The sequence below is a fragment of the Drosophila santomea genome, chromosome X, assembly GCF_016746245.2.
Source record: "Drosophila santomea strain STO CAGO 1482 chromosome X, Prin_Dsan_1.1, whole genome shotgun sequence".
NCBI lineage: Eukaryota > Metazoa > Arthropoda > Insecta > Diptera > Drosophilidae > Drosophila > Drosophila santomea.
Genome location: NC_053021.2, coordinates 6,074,741 through 6,095,025, shown reverse-complemented (window position 1 = coordinate 6,095,025; position 20,285 = coordinate 6,074,741). Strand labels below are relative to the sequence as shown.

Here is a 20,285-nt window from a genome sequence, read left to right as displayed (position 1 = left end):
CCGAACCAAACCAAACCGAAGCGATGGCAAATATTTGCTTTCATTCATTCACAATGAGTGAGCTGAGCAAACATTGTTTGCTATACTATATACTATATAGACGAGCATTTAGTTCGATTTCAACTGATCTTGTTTAATGCTCTGTTGTTGGCCTCAGCGAATTTCGGGGCCTCGAACAGCATTGCATTTTGAGGATGCAGCAGAATTTAGACAGATAAATATAATACTGTATATAGTAGTTAACAAAAAAACTAAAGAAAAGAAATATAGAAGTAAGAACTGCTTTCACAATTCACACTTTTTCCCTATTGTAGCAAAAGCCTTTTTGGAAAAGGACTTTGACGGAGTTTCCAGGCTATCATAACTGTACGAAAAGGTAATACACCTCCGATAAACCCTTTAAAAGCTGAACTATCGTTGTCGAGTGCAAAGAAATCAGTTTAGAGGAAATCGAGGCAGGAGCTCAAGTAAAGGATCTGCTTATCAAATAATGTTCACTAGACAGAGATAACTTCGCACAGAGCTGAGATCACACGCACCGAAACAGAAACTTTCAGAGGATTTCGCACACCAAAGGCTGTTCTTCTTTTTTTTTTTGTTCTCGCATAGTTTGCAACACAATTGAAAAAAAATAGTAACAAAAAACAATGAGATTACACGTTGATTCGAACTACAACTGGGTGCCGACTTCTGGGAGAATCGAGTCGAGAGGAAAGGATGTTTATTGATACTATTGAGTTGAGCTGAAGCCAAAGTCGCGCCAACGTAACGCACACGCAAACGCTTCACGTTGAACTGAACTGAAAATCCAAAAGCCTCGCAAGCGTTCGTTGAGCAGGCGTAGCGGAATGTTGCCGAGCTGCGACGACAATGTTGCCCGTGTTGCCAAGCATCTCGATGCAACAACTGGCAACTTGGAAGATGGGCAAGGAATGTTTCGTAAGATTCATGGTTAATGTGATAATATTTAGCGGAAGATGCATTAAAGTACATTTATCAATAATGCACTAAGCATAACAAAAACGTACAATAAAATCTGTTAACTATTTTATAAGCAATCAGAAACGTTACTAAACTATAAGCTATATTTCTTTATATTTTATACAGCTGCCTAATTAAGTATGCTTACAATTTTCGAGTAAATACCTAGTTCAGTGGGGCTTAGATACAAGATTGGCAACATTGATGCGGCCTTAAATGTTGATGGGCAAACAGCGAATACGAGTACAGAAGCCGAAGGCCGAAGATGACGACACCGGGCACACACACGTGTATAACCCGAACAGAGCGAAACCCGAGCACATGCAAAGCAGCCAACCAGGTGAAAGCAAAGGTTCGCCTGCTGCTTGCCGCAACATGTTGCTGCAGTTGGGGAATTCTCGAAAATGCTGCGCTTGCGCTAAAGACTCAAATTAAGTCTTATTTTATACATACGAAGCCAATTATCACACATTTGGTTCAACACATTTTAATTACATTTATTTCTGGCACTCTACGTTGTCCATGGAAGCAAGCAAGCAGTGCCAAAGAAAGCTTTTCACTTTTCCTTCGCAACACAACCAACGCTTATACGCATGCCTTGAACACGAACAAAATGTTTCGTTGGCTAATTTACTGCCGTATAACTGATTAAAATAAATTGGCGCATGGAACCTTTTCAATTCAACGCCGTAAAAACGGAAGTAACCAGTTTTTAAAAATAGCAGTAGAAATGGCCTAAAAGTTATTGCAAATAGCAGACGTGTAAACGCAACCAAGGGCACACACTCAAGCAAAGCTCATCAGACATGCACAACTCCCCGAGGGACGGAGGCGTGGCAGGGGGAGTGGCATTGTTTGCTTTTATGCTTTTTTATGATTTCAGCAGATTTTCCGCAGTTCTTTGATTCGCAGGGTAGTTGCAAACTACAGTAGCCACCATGGCTACTTAGATATTCATGTGTGAGGCTTAGAAAGGTGGCTAATTTGAAACTTGTTAAAGGAAACATACCTATTTTACTGATTATTTACAGTGAACGAAGGACAGTTTGTAAATAAACTTTGCCTTTTGTTTTAAATCGCCTCAAGTTGCCATAAGCACAAATATTTCTTTGTAGGGTATCTCTGGGTTCGCTGTCTATTTTCCTATACTTAGCATTCTATATTTTTGTCTGCCCCCTTTGTTTTGCTATTTGCTGGTTTGTGTACTTGTTTCTTGGCTTAATTTTCGCCCTTTTTGGCGCTCGGCGAGAAAAGAAAAGCGTTGGCTGGCAAATTCAATTTGCATATGTGTGGCCGGCCACCTAGATGTTGCCCACTTTCCTTGTCCATTTGAGCATTGTGCATTGTTTTGCACTGATTTTTGTGTTTTCTGCTACTCGTGTGTGCTACTCGTGTGTGTGGTTGCCGGGTGCTGGGTGAGCACATTGAAATCTGCAGCCATTTAACACAGTTCAGGCAACTGAAGCCGCTAATTGACTAGCGCGCAAAAAAAAAAATAAACAAAAAAAAAAAACGAGCGGGAAAAGTGCAAGTTGTCTTTGCCAAATTTAATCAACAAAAAAGCCAATGCAGCCGCAAAAGCGTACAAAAAATATGTGCTTCATAAATTCAACTTTGAATACCAAATTACAAAATTTGTGGGGGGCGGGGAAAGGAGAGAAGCGGAGAGGGGAGGAGAGGACGAAGGGCGGTAATTACATTTCCCAACTACATATGTACGTTGCACAATCATAAAAGCGAAGGCACACCAAAAACACAATTCAAGCTTCAAGCTTCAAGTGCAAACTGTGCACAGCAGCTTCCATTGACGCACTTTCGAAACCATCCGAAAAATCCACGAAAGTTTCAGATTTCAGAACAGCGACAACGAGTGGAATAGTGTAATAGTGCAATGGCAAACAAAATCATCACCCAAATGCGGCAAGTGTAGAAATATGTTATGTACATATGTTTATGCATTGAAATCCATGAATATTGCCTTCATTAACCCAAATGGCAAATGCAAATGAAGCCCAATTCAAGGTCTCTTGGCTGATAACCAAGAACTGAACTGAATGAAGTAAAAAGAACAGCAGTGGGAATCAAATATTTATCATATGTGTGTTTGGGCTATTAGTAATTATTAAATGCGTTTTGATAAATTGCTTATTTGCCGAAAAGAACTTCAAAAGAAGTTCAGAAGCTGAACGCCATCTAAAAACTATCCCAACTAATTCCAGCGTATCCCATTTCCCACCCATTTTCCAGCTGCAGCCCCTTGCCGCTTTTCTCTTCAGATGCCCCGAAGTGGAGTGTTGAAAATTCATTAAATTTCCAAGGACACAACTTTTTTTGGCGCTCTTTTGGGTGCGTGTGTGCCATTTGGTGTTTGTTGTTTGGTTTTTGGTGTTTGGTATTTGGTTTTTGGTGGGTGGCGACCTCCGACATTGCATTTAATCTCGTTGACAGCACTTAACACGCCCTCAAAAGTAGTAAAAGCGAGCTGGAAATCTGCGAGCTGGATGTAAGGAGTCAGGACGAAGGACTCCGGGATTTGGGACTTTGGGGGTGGTTCTCGCTGTTCTTGCACTGCAAGAGGATTATTTAAGTTTATAATACGCTTAGGGGTAATTTTAATCTGTTGCAAATTGTTTTTGCTGTTAGCTGTCGACACCACAGCAGTGCAGCAGTGCTCTCCCCCACCCACAAAAATTAAAATATAAAGACAAACAAAAAAAAACACTCTCTACGGACACACACTGCCTGTCAGACCTCAAATCACCATCTATATAACATATTTTTTCTCCCGACTTTTGTGGCATATTTCATGGATATTGTAATCTGGTTTTTTGGCTTGCTACAATTGCGCTTCGTGCTGGGTGGCTGGTGGGTGGTGCGTTGTGCGTTGTGCGTTGTGGGTGGTGCGTGGTGGTTTGGCGGGCAAAGTTGGTTTGTAATTTCACTTTTTGGTAGAACGCTTGTTTCGCCTTTTTGTCTCCGTTGCTATTTACATTTGTTGTTTTTTTTTTTTTTGGTTTTCGCTTCCCTTCGCACTGCAATGTGCACAGCATGAGGTTGTTTTTGGGGGGCCAAAAGAAGCGGAAAGTGTTCAGGGTCAACATTTCAAGTAGCAGCGAGGTTTCTAGAAGTGTGAAACTCTCGCGCACATAAAATGTTTGACTTATCGCTGAGATGACTAAAATGCATAACTCAGAAAAGGTCAATTGAATTCGAGCAATCGTTTTCAGCTTACACTAAATAGTTCAAATTTGGTGCAACTCTTTTGGCCCAAATGCCTTTGCATTAACCGGATTGGGGCGCGTATTCGATTACGTGCCCAAAAAGACGCCGCCTAATGGGGACCAATAAATTCCGATGCATTGGAAATCCATTAGAAAAGCAAATATTTAACCCAATTGACTGCCCGCGAAAGGGAACTTTATTCAAGTTGAAAGAACACAACAATGAGCAAAAGTCCATAAATAAAATACAAAAGATATTACAAAGAACCAAATGAACAGGCTGGCATGAGTGGCACTCGGTGGAAATATTCGTTTATCGGACCAATTAATATGCGGAATTTATTTGGCCATTACAGAGAGCATAGTTCTGGCTGCGAACTACTGAACGATCGCCGAACGCAGATATTAGGGCAATGAGATCACCCAGCGTAGGCGAACTGAACATAGATCCCAGCCAAACACACTTTGGTTAAGGATAACCAAAGAAAACTATGGATAAATACACAATTTCCTGTATTATATCTAACCTAATCTGACCGCTTTCAATGCGAACCCAAACTGGGGCTCTTAAGGTACAAAAATAAAATCACATACGAAAATAATCGAACAAAATGATGCAAAATAATCAATAGAACTTACCATTGGTTTCCGGGTCTTGGGGTTCAGGTTCAGGCTCTGGTTCGGGCTCCGGTTCCGGCTCTGGTTCAGGTTCAGGCTCTGGTTTAGGCTCTGGCTCAGGCTCAGGCTCTGGATCAGGACCTTGCTCATAAATACAGCCAGCCTCGTCGGTCTGATCCTCACAATCGATAGTTCCATCGCAGCGTTTTTGGAGGGGCAGACACTTATCGTCGCACTTGAACTGATCTTCAGTGCAAACTGAGATTGAGGCGCGTCAAATTAAAATGAGATACATAATAAAATCAAAATTGAATCAAAACCATATAAAAAAAGCCAAATCAAATGTAAATGAACGATCACTAAATACTAGAGTGAATATTCTCATACTTTACAATAGTTTAGATGGGATATAGAGCTGCAAAGCATTAATGACTTGAATTTATATTAAATTCTACAGATAACGAGGTATCCGTATTCCCAAACCAAGATTCACAAAAATATTTAGAAGAATGGTCGAAATGTATCGACTGTTTTGCAGCTCTATGGAAGATGTGAAGAGTTAGAAGAAATGTTAGACTATTTGATGAGCCCCCATTTGAATATTTTTTAGTATGGAGATGTGGGGTATTCGACAATGCCAAACGATCGATGATGAATTGAAGACCTCTTGATATGATCTATTATTAAGCTATCTCGCGACATTTACCATTGCAGTACTCTTCGTCCTCGCCGTCGGGACATTGGGTCACACCATCGCATCGCATTTCATCGCAAATTTTCTTTCCGGTTCGGTAACAAGTGAAGGTGGAGTCTCCGCGACAGCCGGAGACATCGCTACCAGAGCCCTCAACCTCATCCTTGCCAAATGAAACATCGATTGGCTCTTCCTCGAAATCTATGAGGTCACAAAGTGGATTAGCAATGGGCGCATTGAAGTTCTGGGTAGTTTCCCAAAGACATAAATACAGAAGACAGGATGTCAGACAGAGATCACAGAAATGGAAATAGAGTGGAGCGGATGGCATAAAGCGGCACAACTTGTGATGATGAGGGACGTTCACGGAGGTCAAGAGGTCGCAAGTTCACAAGGTCACACAAACACATACAGGTCACCATCCAAAGCACAATTACATATAGAGGTCCACTCCGGATATCATTTCAATTCATATATTAGCGCTATATTTTTTCAATTTTCACGCATTTGCTCAAAATATATACGCGCAGATGAGAGCCAAAATATAGAAGTAACCATTTTAAACCTTAAATCAATGAAAAATGTAGTTCCAGAATCTACTGATCAAAAGAAACCAGAGCAGACCCACACTCGTGTTAGCAATATTAGATCTATTTCCGCGCTGCGAGGATCGCCGGGTTAATCACACATGGGGCAATCTCGTAGTTTTCGGTTTATCGGTATCCGTCGGTGGATGGACAAACCTCGGATATGGAAGTGTGCTTTTGTCGCAGAAACTGGATTTGCTGTATCGGGCACATTGAAGAATTCGGAACGCCTTTCGGGCTGATCCAGGTTTGATCCAGGTTGTACTGATTCTTCTGTCACTTCTGGTTTGCACATTGGTTGATTTGCAAGGGTTTTCGGGTGGAGAAAGAGTTTGGGTATCGTGATTTGGATTAAAGAGAGCAAGCAAGGTATGCAAACCGGTAGAATAATCACGAGACTCTACGGGAGAGCTTTCAGATAATTCTTGTGGGTTTCACCAGTTTGCATTCGCTGCTCGGGAATTTGGAAGGTAAGGTTGCTACAAGCTGCGTCTTACACCAAAGCTACGTAGAAAGTCGCAGAAAAGTATGGCAACGGATACATGGGAACTTACCACTGGCTTCTGCGAAGGAAAAGATGCCCCCGGTTTCGGCACTCAAGTGATCGATCTTATTGTAGCCATTCAGTTGCTTCTGCAACTTGCTTCCGAAGTCGGTGATAGAATTGGGCAGCTCTACCCTGAGTTGTACGCGAATTTTGAAGTTATCTTTGGTGGGTCTGGAAGGCAAGTGATTTGATCAGAATCAGCAAATGAACGACGAGCTTCTATGAAATGTGTTGGTTAGACTCACTCAACGCGCTCCAGAGTGGTGCGAATTTCCTGCTCCTCGTCATCGTTGCCTTCGTAGTTGCTTTGGAAAAAGCTATGCAAATCATCGTCCAGAAGTTTTTGCAGGTTCTGGAACTGATCGCTTTCCCGATCTCTGTATTCGTTGTTATAAGGTTCGTTAACGACGAAGTTGGTAGTAACTAATTGGGAGAGGATAAACCAAGTTTTCAGTATTGGGTTACAACTCTACAAGCACAACTTTACAACAAAGTAAAATATAATGCTTATGTAATACTTCATCATATGTTACTTTATCATATAGATTAGGCTTACAGGGAACGGTATCCTCCTCCCCGTGGTAACCGGATGCCTCGTTCTCGTCGTAGAGGTCCGATGCCCGCTTGCGAGGATCGGTGGCGCGGTTGAAGACAACATGATTGGCCCGTTTGGCCAGGCGCTGTTTCTCCAGCTGGCGTTCCATTCGCATTTGCTTCATTTGGTTCTGACTCTCCTTTTGTTTGCGGCGTAACTCTTTTTGCCGATTAATCGCATCGCGACTCCTTTGCGACCGTTCACGTTTTCGTTGTTGTTCCCGCTCCTGATCGTCATTATCGTCTTTGCCAAACAAACGTTTTATGGAACGGCGAACACGGTGGACACTCTGGCTGAACCAGTTGCCAGTGGGCAAGTCCTTCTCCTCGGACTTGTCCTCCAAGGGTTTCAGTGTCTCATCGAAGTCGTCCAGAGAGGCGTCGCCATCATCATCAATGACATAACTCTGGGCCTGCCATTCGGAATCGTTGATGCCCTGAAGCGACACATCCTCTGCCAGCATAAAATCTTGGTCATCGCCAAGTTGTGCAATTTGCTGAAAGGATACGATATAAACATATTAGTAAAGCCTACGAGATGTTCAGTTCAGTAATTAATGAAAATTTCAATAAAATAGGCTTAAAAAGGCGAGATAATTACTGGATAAACTACAAATCCAATTACATAAATCAAAACATGTAGATGTCTTCAACCAGCACAAAAAACCCTGCACTTATTTCCAATTAAGGCAGCACAGTTTTCCCCATTTCCGTTTTGCAGCAGCTTTTCTTGATTATTTTTCGGATATTGCAAAAGGAACTTTATCGTCGGGTTGTTGTCCATGCTAAGCAATACCACTGACTCCTAAAGTTTGAGAGGAATTGTGTCTCGGCTAAGGTTTCACCACACTTACAGAACATAACAGCTCTGTTAGCGCTAACATTCATGTGGGCTTGGAAAATGTTATTTTATCTCTTTTATCAATTATTTTATCTAAATGTAAAACTTTTTGGGCTTAAAAACATCCAAACTTTTGTTTTCAGCGCTTTGATCCCAGCAAACGCATGAAGTTTAAGACTTTGAGCTCATCAGTGAGCTTTTCATTATTTTCTTCACACTTAAAACCCTTTAAAAGGCAACGCAGTTCCTTCCCCCCTGGTTTCGCTCACTTCCGATCTATTTTGGTCGACTTTTTGAGCATTGATTTCAAGTGTCAATTCCACTTAATTTCTGTTCGGTAATCGGTGCTGGCTCTATTTTCGTGTTGCCTCCACCCAGAATCTTATGTTTAACTCCCCCCACCCATTTTTCTGCTGAGTGGATGTGTCAGGAAAAACGCGTGCTACGTCATATTTTTTGTTGCCTTCGCCGATAAAAAGCACTTGCCCCGCATGTTCAACATGTGCCACACACACACAAAGTACTGCCCCGCCCCCTATGGCTTGGCCACCGCCCCATTTTGACGGCACCACGCCCCTGATCACCGCCCAACCCACCACCCCGCCACAAAGGAAAGATCATATCTAGCCACGAAATAGATGTTCAATGCTTTTTCTTGCCCCCTGCAGGAAAAGTTTAGTTGGCGACTGACTCAGTAGTTATTTTTTGCAGTGTGATAAATGGAATGTGGGCCAAATGTGCATGGCCCGAGCACCTTCTATCCTCTTATCAAAATACTTCGATAAACTAAAGAGATAATGGAAAGACATAGGAATGGCAGATAGCATTTATAGGTGGGAAAAAAGGGAAAAAGTGGTGGAAACATACATATGAAATGGGGTACTTTCATTTAAACTTGTCAGCACGAAGTACCGGGAAATCATTAAAAATAACTCAACTATTCATATCAAGCATCGCTTGATGGTACTAACATAGAAGTAGTTCACTTGATTTCAATATTTCATTCAAACCTTGAACCTCAGTTCATTGAAAATGTACATTTTAATTTGATTTCATCACGAAAAGCTCACCAAAATAAATCGAGCAGCAGATTTTTAACCATCACCAGCGGCACTTGCTTAAAATCAAAGTTGAACCAACTCCAGTGACAAATTTCGCCGGATTGTTTCGGTTTCATTGTTGTTTTCAGTTTTGAGTGTTGTCTGCGCTGTGTCTGGTTTTCCGCTTTCGGGGTTCTGGATGGCTGAGGGTGGAAACTGAGTTGTTTTGTGTTTTTCTTTTTTCGGCTGCCTTATGAAGCTGCATAGTCACGTGCCACGACTTTGGAGTTGGCCATGTTTGCTATGTTTCCCGGCAAGTTTGGTGCTTGTTTGGTGTGTGTTACACATAATAATGCTGCTGAAATCAGGTCTAAGCTATCGACATCGCGTTAAAGAGCGCCTCCAATCGAATTGCTGGCTCATAAATTAACTTGAATGATTAGCTTCTACTATTAATTAGTTACAATTTGAACAATTTATTGGCCCTTTAAATCCCAACCAGATCCCGATCCCGATCCCGATCCGCAGCGGATTCCTGCCCCATTTTGTGGGATGAGGTGGCATCTGCTGCTCGTTTATAGCCCCCATTGCAGGCCGCATGCTTGACACAGATTCCTGGCGTTTATTGTGATTACTCGAGCTGTTCGCTAATGCAAAAACCCGCATGGCCTGATCACCACAGTGGCTGCCAAACTGTGCCGCCCACCAACCACCAAATGCACAGTGAAGTCAGAATGAAATATGCATTGATAATCTTTGTTAAATTGATTTAATAAAAGTATTGCATTTCCCATTGGTATCCCATTTTAAGATATCAACTTTAAATGTTTCCGACCTGAATGTAGTTACAAATGCATCTAGTCACCACTGTAAATGCCACATGCAATCGCAAATGAGTGTCGAAATAAATTATTACGCATACGCAACGTGCGAACGGCGAAAATAAATAAATACGCTGGCGTGGAAACAATGAGAAATGTTATTTATGTGCCCGCCCAATTAGATGACAACGCCGTGTCCTTGAACCCATTTTTGCGAAATGTATCTGCATCTGCATTTGTATCTGCATCTGCATCTGCAACTGCATCTGTATCTCTATCTATATCTGCATCTAGATTTATGCAAGTGCAAAGTGGGGGAAAATAAGAGAGCGGAGGAGGAAAATAAGCAGACTGAATGCCTGGCCACTGTCAATTGTCTCAACTTGTTGCTCGCGAGTGTGTTTGTGGGCGGGCAGCCACCAAGTGGGTCACTTTTGGAGCGGAAGGTCGCGATTTGCACCACCCACAACCCACAACACACAACCCAACCCGCCATGAAATCGGCGTGCGTGCATTGAACCCCCAAATGGACAAGGCATTTTGAACCTTTTTTTTTTTGTGATTTTTTTTTTTTTAGCTTTGCCTGCCGGGCCTCATTTCCTGCAAGACAAATTACACATCGGGACTAGGGCCACTCCCCCTTTTGGCCAGTCGTACAGTCATAAATTTGGCGCACATATGTGTGCTGGCAATTTATTTTCATCATGTTCAAAAATCGCAGCAGACAACCAGCCAATTCTCGTTAAATCGATCGCACACACATCGAGCAAATATTTCCCCCCTCCGCCTCCGGCGAAAGCCGAAAGAAAAAGTTATTGACTGACTGACTAACTGACTGACTGACTGCGCACATTTTGTGGCCAAAAGGCACGCCAGACGGTGGGCGGTTGTCCTGAGGGCGTGGCAGGCCGGAAAACTCTCAGCACGCCGTCCGCAATAGACCACAAAAATAAAAGAACAAACTGGAGGGATGCCATGCATCTTTTGTACTCCTTTAAATCATGTGCAAATGGTTGTGTAAGTGTCAAGATCCTAGTTTATCCATTAAAAGCAAATATATATTAAAGAAAAAAACATAATTTTAAAAGAACTGAAATCATTAAGTACCCAAAAATAGTATTATTACATAGTATTACCAATAGTAGCAATAATGCTGGCGCAAAGAGTAGACAGTAGACAGTAGACAGATAAAACACATGTGTGGCAGAAGCCAACTTTGTGTTTTGGCCACAATTATCGCAGAAAAGCGAGGCGGAGTGGCAAGCGGGAAATCGAAAAAGGAAAAGCAGGGGCAGTGGTAATGGAACTGGAACTGAAGGGGAGGAGAAGGAAATTGGGGGTACAAACATGTGAAAATTTGATTAAAAACTAGCGTCAAGGTAATTGCCCGGCGAACACAGCCAGACATTCGTCCTCTTCCTCCGCTCCCAAGAAGTAACCAGTAAATTGCGCATACGCCGTGTGGTTGCAGCAAGTTAGAGGTAGAGATGGAGATGGAGGTAGATGTGAATGCGAATGTGGAGGTGGCAGTTGGAAAGTGCATCGAGTGACATCAAGCCAAAGAATCTAGGTATGTGGAGCAAGTGCAAAGCAATTGACGCCGTAATCCTCCGCCTAGAGAAGATTGCGCCGTCAATCATCATTCCAAGATTGCCAGCCAGAGATTCCGCTGAGAGCGCGACCTGGTTGGTTGCCCGGGACTTGGGGGCCCACATTTATATGCAGCAAAAAAAGATCTCGATTCCGATCCCGAGTGCGGGAGACTCGAGTCAGCGCTCAGCAGGAAATATTTAGCGCTGCGCTCTTGTGTCTCATGTGCTTAATTAAACTGTACGTTCCAGCAATTGCTTTGATTTAATTAGTTTTTCCCCATATCTTTCTCGTTCACGGTGGGCGTCTATGGAACTCGGTTGATGGATGATCGTGATCATCATCCTCATCATCATTCTCATCCTCATAATCTCCATCACTCGCATTTTCATGCACTTCAAAGTCCAGAAAATGCAATCTAGAGATCCAACTTCCTTTTGTTATAGTTTTTGTTAATAGAAAAGTATAAACAAACTAGGTTTTCTATATTAAATGGGTTCTCTATTTAAACTGGGTTTTCTATTTTAATTAGGTTTTCCCTTTTTCGTTTATGTTTAGCCTTTGGATTTAGATGAGATATGCCAAAGTGAAACGAAGGGAAAGCTGCTTGCTCTATCTGCTAGTTCTCCCATGGAAGCCTTTTTCATTTTGCTGACATAAACAAATAATTCAATTCAGCTGCCGCGTTGATTGCCACTAGGAACTGACCTGTTGTTTTTATTCCTATTGTTATTATCTACTCTGGGCAAAGATCTCGCACTGAACCCATGAACCACCTGCTCATCCAGAGATTCGTGTGGAATGCACTTACAACAATGGGGAGGAAATTACATTTCGCAAAACAATGGGTAAGTACGAGGGACATGGAAATCGGCGAATTTATTCTGGGGTCGCTTGCTTTTGAATTGAAAGCATTTACGAGGTATTCAGGTGCTATTTAACATCAGACTAACAGACTACCACAACACTAGCGCTATACAGAAAGATATGCAACATTTCTACAGGCTCATCATACCCATTGCACGGTATCTGTAATGGCAGTCATCACAGCGACTGCACTGACACCTGTGCTTGAGCTTTGATTTGTGGCCCGAGGTGGCAAAAAGCGGGCTAAAGTTCAGCGCAGCTCGACAATGTTGTTGACGCTAATATTTATGTTTTGTTTTCCATTTTATTATGTTGCACAAACTCATTTAAATGTTGAAGCCACTCCAAGGTTGTCACGTCGCTTGGCCGAAACAAAACAAAAAAAAACACAAAGTAAGGGAAGGGAAAAGAAAAAAAACCAGCAGAAAAACAGCAGAGTATAAAAAACATGGACGAGGAGCACGCTTGGCGACTGTTGATCCTGGGCGCTTTGATGTCTCTGTGTGATTCCTCCCCGCACCCCGCTCCATGCTGTCCGCTCCCCAATACCCCTCTTCCCTTCTCACCACCAGAAAGGGCCAAATGTCTTTGGGATGCCGCTCACGTTTTGGCAATTTCTCATAAAACAAACGACCATTAACGCCTTTAAGTTGTCGGCAGCATTTCGCCAGCTTCACCTCCCCCTCCCTCCGCGCCACTATCATGCCCCCCGATTCTTGATTTTTTTCTCCAGATTTCTTCCTTTTTTGACATCAGCTTGAGACTTGAGGCTTCCTGGCCGGCTTGGTTGACTTGGTTCGTGCCTCATATTAAGTTGTCAGCCAGCTTGAGCCACTCCCCCCGCCCACTGACGATATATATATCGCTCAGGAAGGAAGTGCACTTACTTTGTTGTTGCTGCTCCTAAGCCCCGTTTAATGGGCGAATTTTGTGCTTTCCTTAGGGTTGCATACACGCAGAGGAATGCTTTGGACTACTTTGCTGACTGCTATGTACTATATTTGATTGTACCTATTGGTACTTACTAATAAACACTTTTATGTTCTTAAATCATTCAGGACAAAATTTTAATGAGATGTACAATTCTTTGCGGTGCATAAAAGGCACTCATTATTTCTCCCTGTTGATTGGTACGATTGCAGGAAAACTATCGATGCTGCAGCGCCTCTCAAGCACCAAACTACCCAAAAAAAAAACCACCCAACCACCCACCCCCAGCCAACCGCTGACACAACAAAGCCAATTTGCGTGCGTAATTTGCGGCACTTAGAAGCTACGTGACAATGATGCGGACGCCTCGCCTCCTCGGATGTCCTCATCCTGGTAGATGTCCTTTCAGGTGCCTTTGGCTGTCATTTGTCTGCATTAGTTGGGCGCAGAAACAAAAACCAGAACAAGAACAAGAACAGTTCAAAGAGGGTGTGTAGCAGTCCATCAATTTGCATTAGTCGCCCACCTGAGTTGGGAGTTTTCGCCGACAATTGCGCGTAATTAATGTGTCTAATTAGCTTACAAATTTATTGGAAAAACTGTAATAAAGAAGACCAACGAAATGCAAACAATATGCCAATTGCGATCATTAACAAATTGTTTACCAAGTTGGTGAAACATTTTCAAATGATTTTGAATAATACTCGTATATTGTTGCCTTGATTTTCCTTTCAGACCAAAAGATTTCGCGTATTTTGTGCGCATTTTGATGGCTGTTACGATTGTTGTTAACTTTTATGAGCCTTGTTCGTGGTTCCTTACACTTTGTTCTTATTTTGTATTTCAATGTTTTTATGGCCCCCTCTTGTTTTGGCCATTCGCGCATATTTTGTAATAATCTTTATGGTACCACGTGTGTTGGTTGTGCGGCACTCTTATCCATCGCCATTATGGTGATCTACATCTATTCCGTTAAAGATCCCCCCACCATTCTCTATGTGTATCATGGAATTTATGTTATTTGACAGCCCAATGGGAAAAGCATATATGTATTTATGTGCACATATACCACATCTTGTGTTTTCCATTTGCTTACATGTGTTCTTCATCTATTTCCAGCTGGCTTCCTTTGGTGACTCCGCACCGATAAAATGTCCAAACATTTTGTCATATTAATTGAATCGCTTTCAGAGTTGCCTTTTCATTTTGATTGCCAGTTATTCTCATTCAAATAACATGGAATTGCTTTATTGCCGAAAAACTTATTTTTCCCCCCTTTTTCCGCTTATCGTTTATAGTTTAAAGTCCCAATGACCTAAATTGTACGCATGTGTGTGTGCATTCTTTTTGTTTAATACCCTTCTTTTTGCTGTTGTAGTTGATTATGAAAGCCATCGAAAGGCGAATTGTACATATCGTCCATATATTTTTACAAAAATGCGTGCGCATTCGGTTTGAGGAAGTGAATTCGAATTTCAATGACTTGAACTTCTATAAAAAGCATTTACGCAATTTGTTCATTTGTTCTTCAGCTGTTCAGCTGTTCTTCAGCTGCTGCTGCTGGTGGCTAAATCAATTTGTTGTTGCGTTTTTGCGTTTTATTACACACATTTTGGTTGCCTTATTTATAGGCGGCCGTTAGCTGATAACAAGCACTTGGCTACAGCGATATGCCGAATCCACAAGTAGTAGTAAAAGGCTCACAACCTCTGATTATTGATTGATATTTATTGAATGAATATTAATTAAAGCCAATAAATTGACTACGACACTGGCGAAAAAATCAATTGAAAAGAGTTTTACATTGCGGTACCCCGTAAGAAATAGAATCACTTTTGAGCAGCCCTCTTTTAGTTGAACGCAGTTTGTGGGACGTAGGACGTTTTTTCGCCAAGTGCAGTGGATATCTTTAGATTTCTTTAGCAGGTTAATGAGACCTAAGCCAAGAAAAGCCGCCCTGCTTAACCCTTTTTGGCCACATCTCGAGCTTCTGTGCTTCACGGCGCTTTCCGGCTGAAACCCGAGCTCAATTAGAAGCGGCAAGTTCAGAGACTATCTGCTATACCCATCACCATCTTCATACCCATCACCACTTCATACCCATCTCCATCTCCACTCCCATCCCATTGGCAACCCGCTTGCCAGCCCGAATTTGCCGGGGTAAATACTCTGGCTTCCACCTGCCGTTGTTGGTTGGAGTGCTTCTGCTACAATTTCATTTGACCGACAACAAAAACATCGGGACAGACAGTGCAGTGAGTATCAGTTAAAGTTTTGTGTCGGCAGAAACATTTCTGTGGCCACGTGTGTATTCAGTTTTAATTTATCTAAACTTTTGCAAGTTTTGAGTGACTGCCGTCTCCGCCAGCTGCCAGCCACCAGCCTCAACCCCACAACCGCAATTTGCAATCTGACCTTTTAACCCCTTGGCACACGGACCTCGCCGGAGAACCGGGAAAACCAGACGAGGCGACCTTGTAACCACAGCAACAGCACGGATCACTAAAAACGGGGAATCCCCGCAAAAAGGATGCCGAAATTCGCAATTGCAAGAGATTGCAGCACACTTGAGCTTATCATCAGTCAATTCGATGGCCTTTAAATGTCACTAAACGTTGGATAACAGTGATTATGCGGATAGTAAACATTTATTTCCATAATTTTTTAAGTTGCTTGCGAAAAAACCCGCTGAATGCAACAGGTGTTTAAGGCAGCATCCTACAGTACGAAAAAAAGAGGTCAGCGAAATCATAGGAAAATATATGTGGTTATAGGTGAGGTAAGCTAACTAAAAAGTTTTCTTAGATAACTAAAATAAATGACGAATATAGTAAACACTATTATGGGGCTATAGAATTTGTCTTGCTAATTCTTAGATTTGAAAATTACTCAGGCATTCCATTCTGTAAATATAACCTTAACCATATGTTTGTCCAGTTGCCGAAGATAAGAATGTAAAAATATGAATGTCAACCCAACTAACATTTATTATTCATCACGAAGACAGCCCAAAGAGTTGTCCATTATTCTCGGTAGCTTATCTCCACCAAAGGTGACTGCACGACTGCCACCATGGCCCATTTAACGATAACCACACAATATACAACAGCGATTTGCGAGATTGATTTATGCAAACTCCGGGCAACCGATTCGCGAATCTGTGTCTTTGGCTTCCTTGCAAAGAAAAACGTTGTGTTGTAAGGGTGTAACCGACTCTATATCATCTATAAGGTAGTGTATTCAAATACAAGCCAGATTACTCGCGAATTCAAAAAGTACAGCTTCGATACAGTCATAAGTGCAAAATAAGCGCAAAAACTGCAAAAAATGAAAATGAGTGGCCCGCAGAGTTGATGATGTCATAGGATGTCGGGGAGCAAAACGATATGGCTTAACTATTATCCTATGGCTTAACTATTTGCCACATAAATCAGATGGCCAGTGACGCGAAGTGCACTGTGCAGCGATCATTATCATCGTTCCTCGACATCCAAAGGCCCCCGCGGCCATTAATCAAAGTTCGGCCATCAAGATGTTAACAGCGAAATTACAGAGTCATAAAACCGAAGAGCCGAACAAACTTTTGGGTGGCTTTTTGGAGAGCGTTGGAGCCACCCAAATGAGTACGGCTCCACAGCTGCATCATGCCACATCTTGGTGGGCGATGCAAATCGCAGATGGCAGCGCCGCCGGCGGGTGATGCAGTTGTACAGATAAAAAATAAGCTGAACGGCGGCCTATAGACTATAACTATTCAAAATCGAAACTAATACCACGCCAAATGCAAATACAGAACCCAAAAACCAACCCGATGCATTTCTTCACGTGTACGTCATCCGTACGAAAGGCGAACCACCAACCAGCAACCGGCAGCGAATTCTGCACCGCCGAGTGGGGCAAGATTCAGTTGGCATGGAGCGTGTTTAATTGCGTGCAATTTGTTTTAGACACTCCGCGGCTACCTAAGCCAGACATTTGCCACAGTGCTGTCATTTTAGTGCTATTTGGTTAAAAAAAAAAACAGTATTTCTTCGATATTATTAAAATTAATAAAATTTTCCAACATCAAAAAAATTGGGATGTGGATAGTTAGCCATGTTTATTAGCAACACAAAACAGTCTTTATTTTGGCCCTGCCACCTTTTTTGGCCAAGTTACGGAAAGTGACCCATTCGAAAATATGCGATTTTCATTTTTGTGCATTTTGGTAAAAAATAATCAGAATTTCTTCGATAGCATTAAAAATAATTGTCCAAAACTAGAATGTTATACCTCGTTGAATTCGTGACAAAATTCCCTATCGATCCATGTACATACATTGAAATGCTAATTTTTGGCCATTTTTCGCAAATTTTGACGAAGGGGTTCCACCTTACCAAAAATGCAAAAATTTGAAAAAATTTTGTTTTTCCAAAATCAAAAAAATTGGGATGTGGATAGTTAGTTATGTTTATTAGCAACACAAAACAGTCTTCATTTTGGCCCTGCCACCTGTTTTAGCCAAGTTATGGAATTTGCTGCGTCAATTTCGGTTACCGTCCACTACCTCTAGGTCCCACTGTGGCCGGCGATCTGTGTCTATGTGGGCCAGGCTATATGTTACAGCCACTCACAATGGGCAGACGGTCGTATGAAAATTTTCGGTTTTGCATTACAGCAACTCATTAGGCACGCACAGACGCCAAGAGACGAGTGACGAACGACAAAGGGGCGGCGCGTTGGTGACGAAGGCGCCTCGTTGTAGGTCAGCTCGGCGGCGACTGCGCTGCACTGCACAGAACGAAAAACCCGATGACTTGGTGCATTTCGTATTAAAAGCCCAAAGCGACCATTGCAACTACGTATGAATTTTATGGCAAACTGGCAAAAACTGCCAGCCCAATCATCTGAATATTAAATTGATATTGAGCTCTTGTTTTTTCTTTCTGTGTTCTTTGCAATTGCGACGCCGGGAGTGCTTCACAGTTCAGTCGCTTTTTGCCGGTTTTTCAACTTGATTTTGTTTTATTTTTGTTTGGGTTTTCAGCTTTTTTAGCTGAATGCTTTTTGTGCCTCAACTTTAAACTTAATTACCTGAGTGAGTGAGTGAGTGTGTGCAAATATACATATACTCGTACGAGTAGAGTATTAGTATATGGAGGCGGTGGCAGTACGCATAGTCCGCAGATTGTTTAATAGCCACATCACTCTTTACTTTATTATATTTCCATTTCAATTTCAATTTCGTGTTGCCAACTTCCTTATGGGCCGAGTCTCCAGCACGTGTAGCATAAGTGCTCAAGTAAGCATATTCATGATGACTCAAATGTAGGGGAACCTAACTCGGTTTCGGGAAATGAGACATGGAATTAGCTTCCAGGAATCCTGGCGCACAACTAACTCGAAGTCGCAAAATAGAAAAGTACATATCTGCGGTCCATCAAAAAAGGCAACAAGTGGCAATGAAATCGAATAGAGCCTACTTAGTAACTATTCAATCTTTTTTACACTTATTTTCATAAGCTGAAGTTATTAATGATGCAAAAAAGGGAAAATTTCTTTCGGTGCAGCAAAAAAAAAAGAGGTCAGGAGAAAAGCTTTAAAGGAGTTTGGACCACGATGCCTGGCCTCTGCGATGCCGGGGCCATATCTATAAATTAAATATTGACGTAGCCGGCAGTTAACTTATCGTGCCGGCGGACTTATCGTTACCCGCTGACGATACCGACCTCGGAGGATTGGGCTTATCAACATACCCAGATATTACCTCATCACCGGCCAGGCCAGCTAATCGTAAAAACCGAGGCGAAGAATCAATCAAATGGCCTCAAAATAACATTTTTTGCGCCCAAGCAACCATTTTTCTATCAATTCTCCTGCCAGCTCTCCAGGCTCTGTGTTTTTTATACCTATGTTTATATATGTATTTCATAGTCTTTCTTCAGTTACTGGCGTATGCAAAAGGCGTCGCGGAATGAGCAGAGGAACTGTCTTGGAAGCGGCATAAATTATCCGGCTTAGGCCACTCCAATCTAAGTTTGAAGACTGTCTGCCGGCTGCTTTTTGTGCTTTATTTTTTTATTTCTATATTTTTTCGTTCATTTTTTCGTTTATTCGTTTCGTATTTTTTAGCGTTTTGTCTGGGCTCAGCGATTGCGACGTGTTTGGCGCACCAAGTGGGCGCGGCCCATAGCCCATATGCAAAGCACGTTTCCCGATCCAATCCGAGATTCAATCCGATCAACGCCAATGGGCCTATGTATATGCTCCTGCTCCCGATGCCCAAAAACAGGGGACACTCTGCACAGGGTTCACTCTGCATTTGGGGGGTATCATAATGACACTAATGTGGATCAGATTAGAGTGATTTCCATGCTTTGTATGACTTAAATGTACCACAGAGCTTATGGGCAGTACACAATGTATGCCTGGGTATTATCTGGTATGCCATCGATTAAATCAGAGGAAGTGTCGTGACAAAAGTAGATCATACTGGCCCAGAAGAAGTAGATCCTGGCTAACATGCCAGCCAAGTTTTAAAGATTCTCCACAATGTCGCAGTGCGTAAACCCTCGACTGTTGTTGTTTTGGCGGTGCTAACCAAAGTAACCTCAAAAAGGCCAGAAAGAATGGGTGGCATTATGTGGAGGTGGGGGTCGACTAGAGACTAGAGACTAGATGGAGGAGGTGACCTCAAGTGCGGCACCCAGAACAAAAGCCGCCAGCTGCAACAAAGGTAGCCACCTCCTCCTGCAATCTCCTGCAACCTCGTGCTCTCCCGCTCGCACCGTGCTCGGCCGTCTCGCTTGCTCTCGCTTCCTGGCTGCTGCAGTTGTTGTCAAGTGCAACGTCATCCTGCTTATTAAAGGTATTACAATGCGAGCGGGAAAGAATACAAAATAAAGAGTGCAACCTCAGACAAGCAAACGTAATTACAGACTCTGTTACTTTTACTGCCTGAAAATCTGCTAAGAT

General features: G+C 42.4%; 1 protein-coding gene across 46 annotated transcripts in view; it reads right to left on the bottom strand.

Annotated features, from left to right (window-relative positions):
• The window catches only part of LOC120455535 (basement membrane-specific heparan sulfate proteoglycan core protein), a 78,505-nt gene that overhangs the window by 48,927 nt on the left and 9,293 nt on the right, over positions 1 to 20,285 (bottom strand). For 31 of the 46 annotated variants that reach the window (XM_039641827.1, XM_039641874.2, XM_044006546.1 and 28 more), the window contains 6 exons: positions 7,205 to 7,739; positions 6,894 to 7,071; positions 6,656 to 6,819; positions 6,258 to 6,383; positions 5,527 to 5,715; positions 4,842 to 5,078 (listed from right to left, as the gene is read on the bottom strand). In XM_039641827.1, the coding sequence (XP_039497761.1) occupies positions 4,842 to 5,078; positions 5,527 to 5,715; positions 6,258 to 6,383; positions 6,656 to 6,819; positions 6,894 to 7,071; positions 7,205 to 7,739 (1,429 nt within the window). Of the gene's footprint in view, positions 1 to 657; positions 791 to 4,841; positions 5,079 to 5,526; positions 5,716 to 6,257; positions 6,384 to 6,655; positions 6,820 to 6,893; positions 7,072 to 7,204; positions 7,740 to 20,285 lie in introns of those variants that run through there. The other 15 variants (XM_044006547.1, XM_044006554.1, XM_044006575.1 and 12 more) reach the window with 2 other exon arrangements.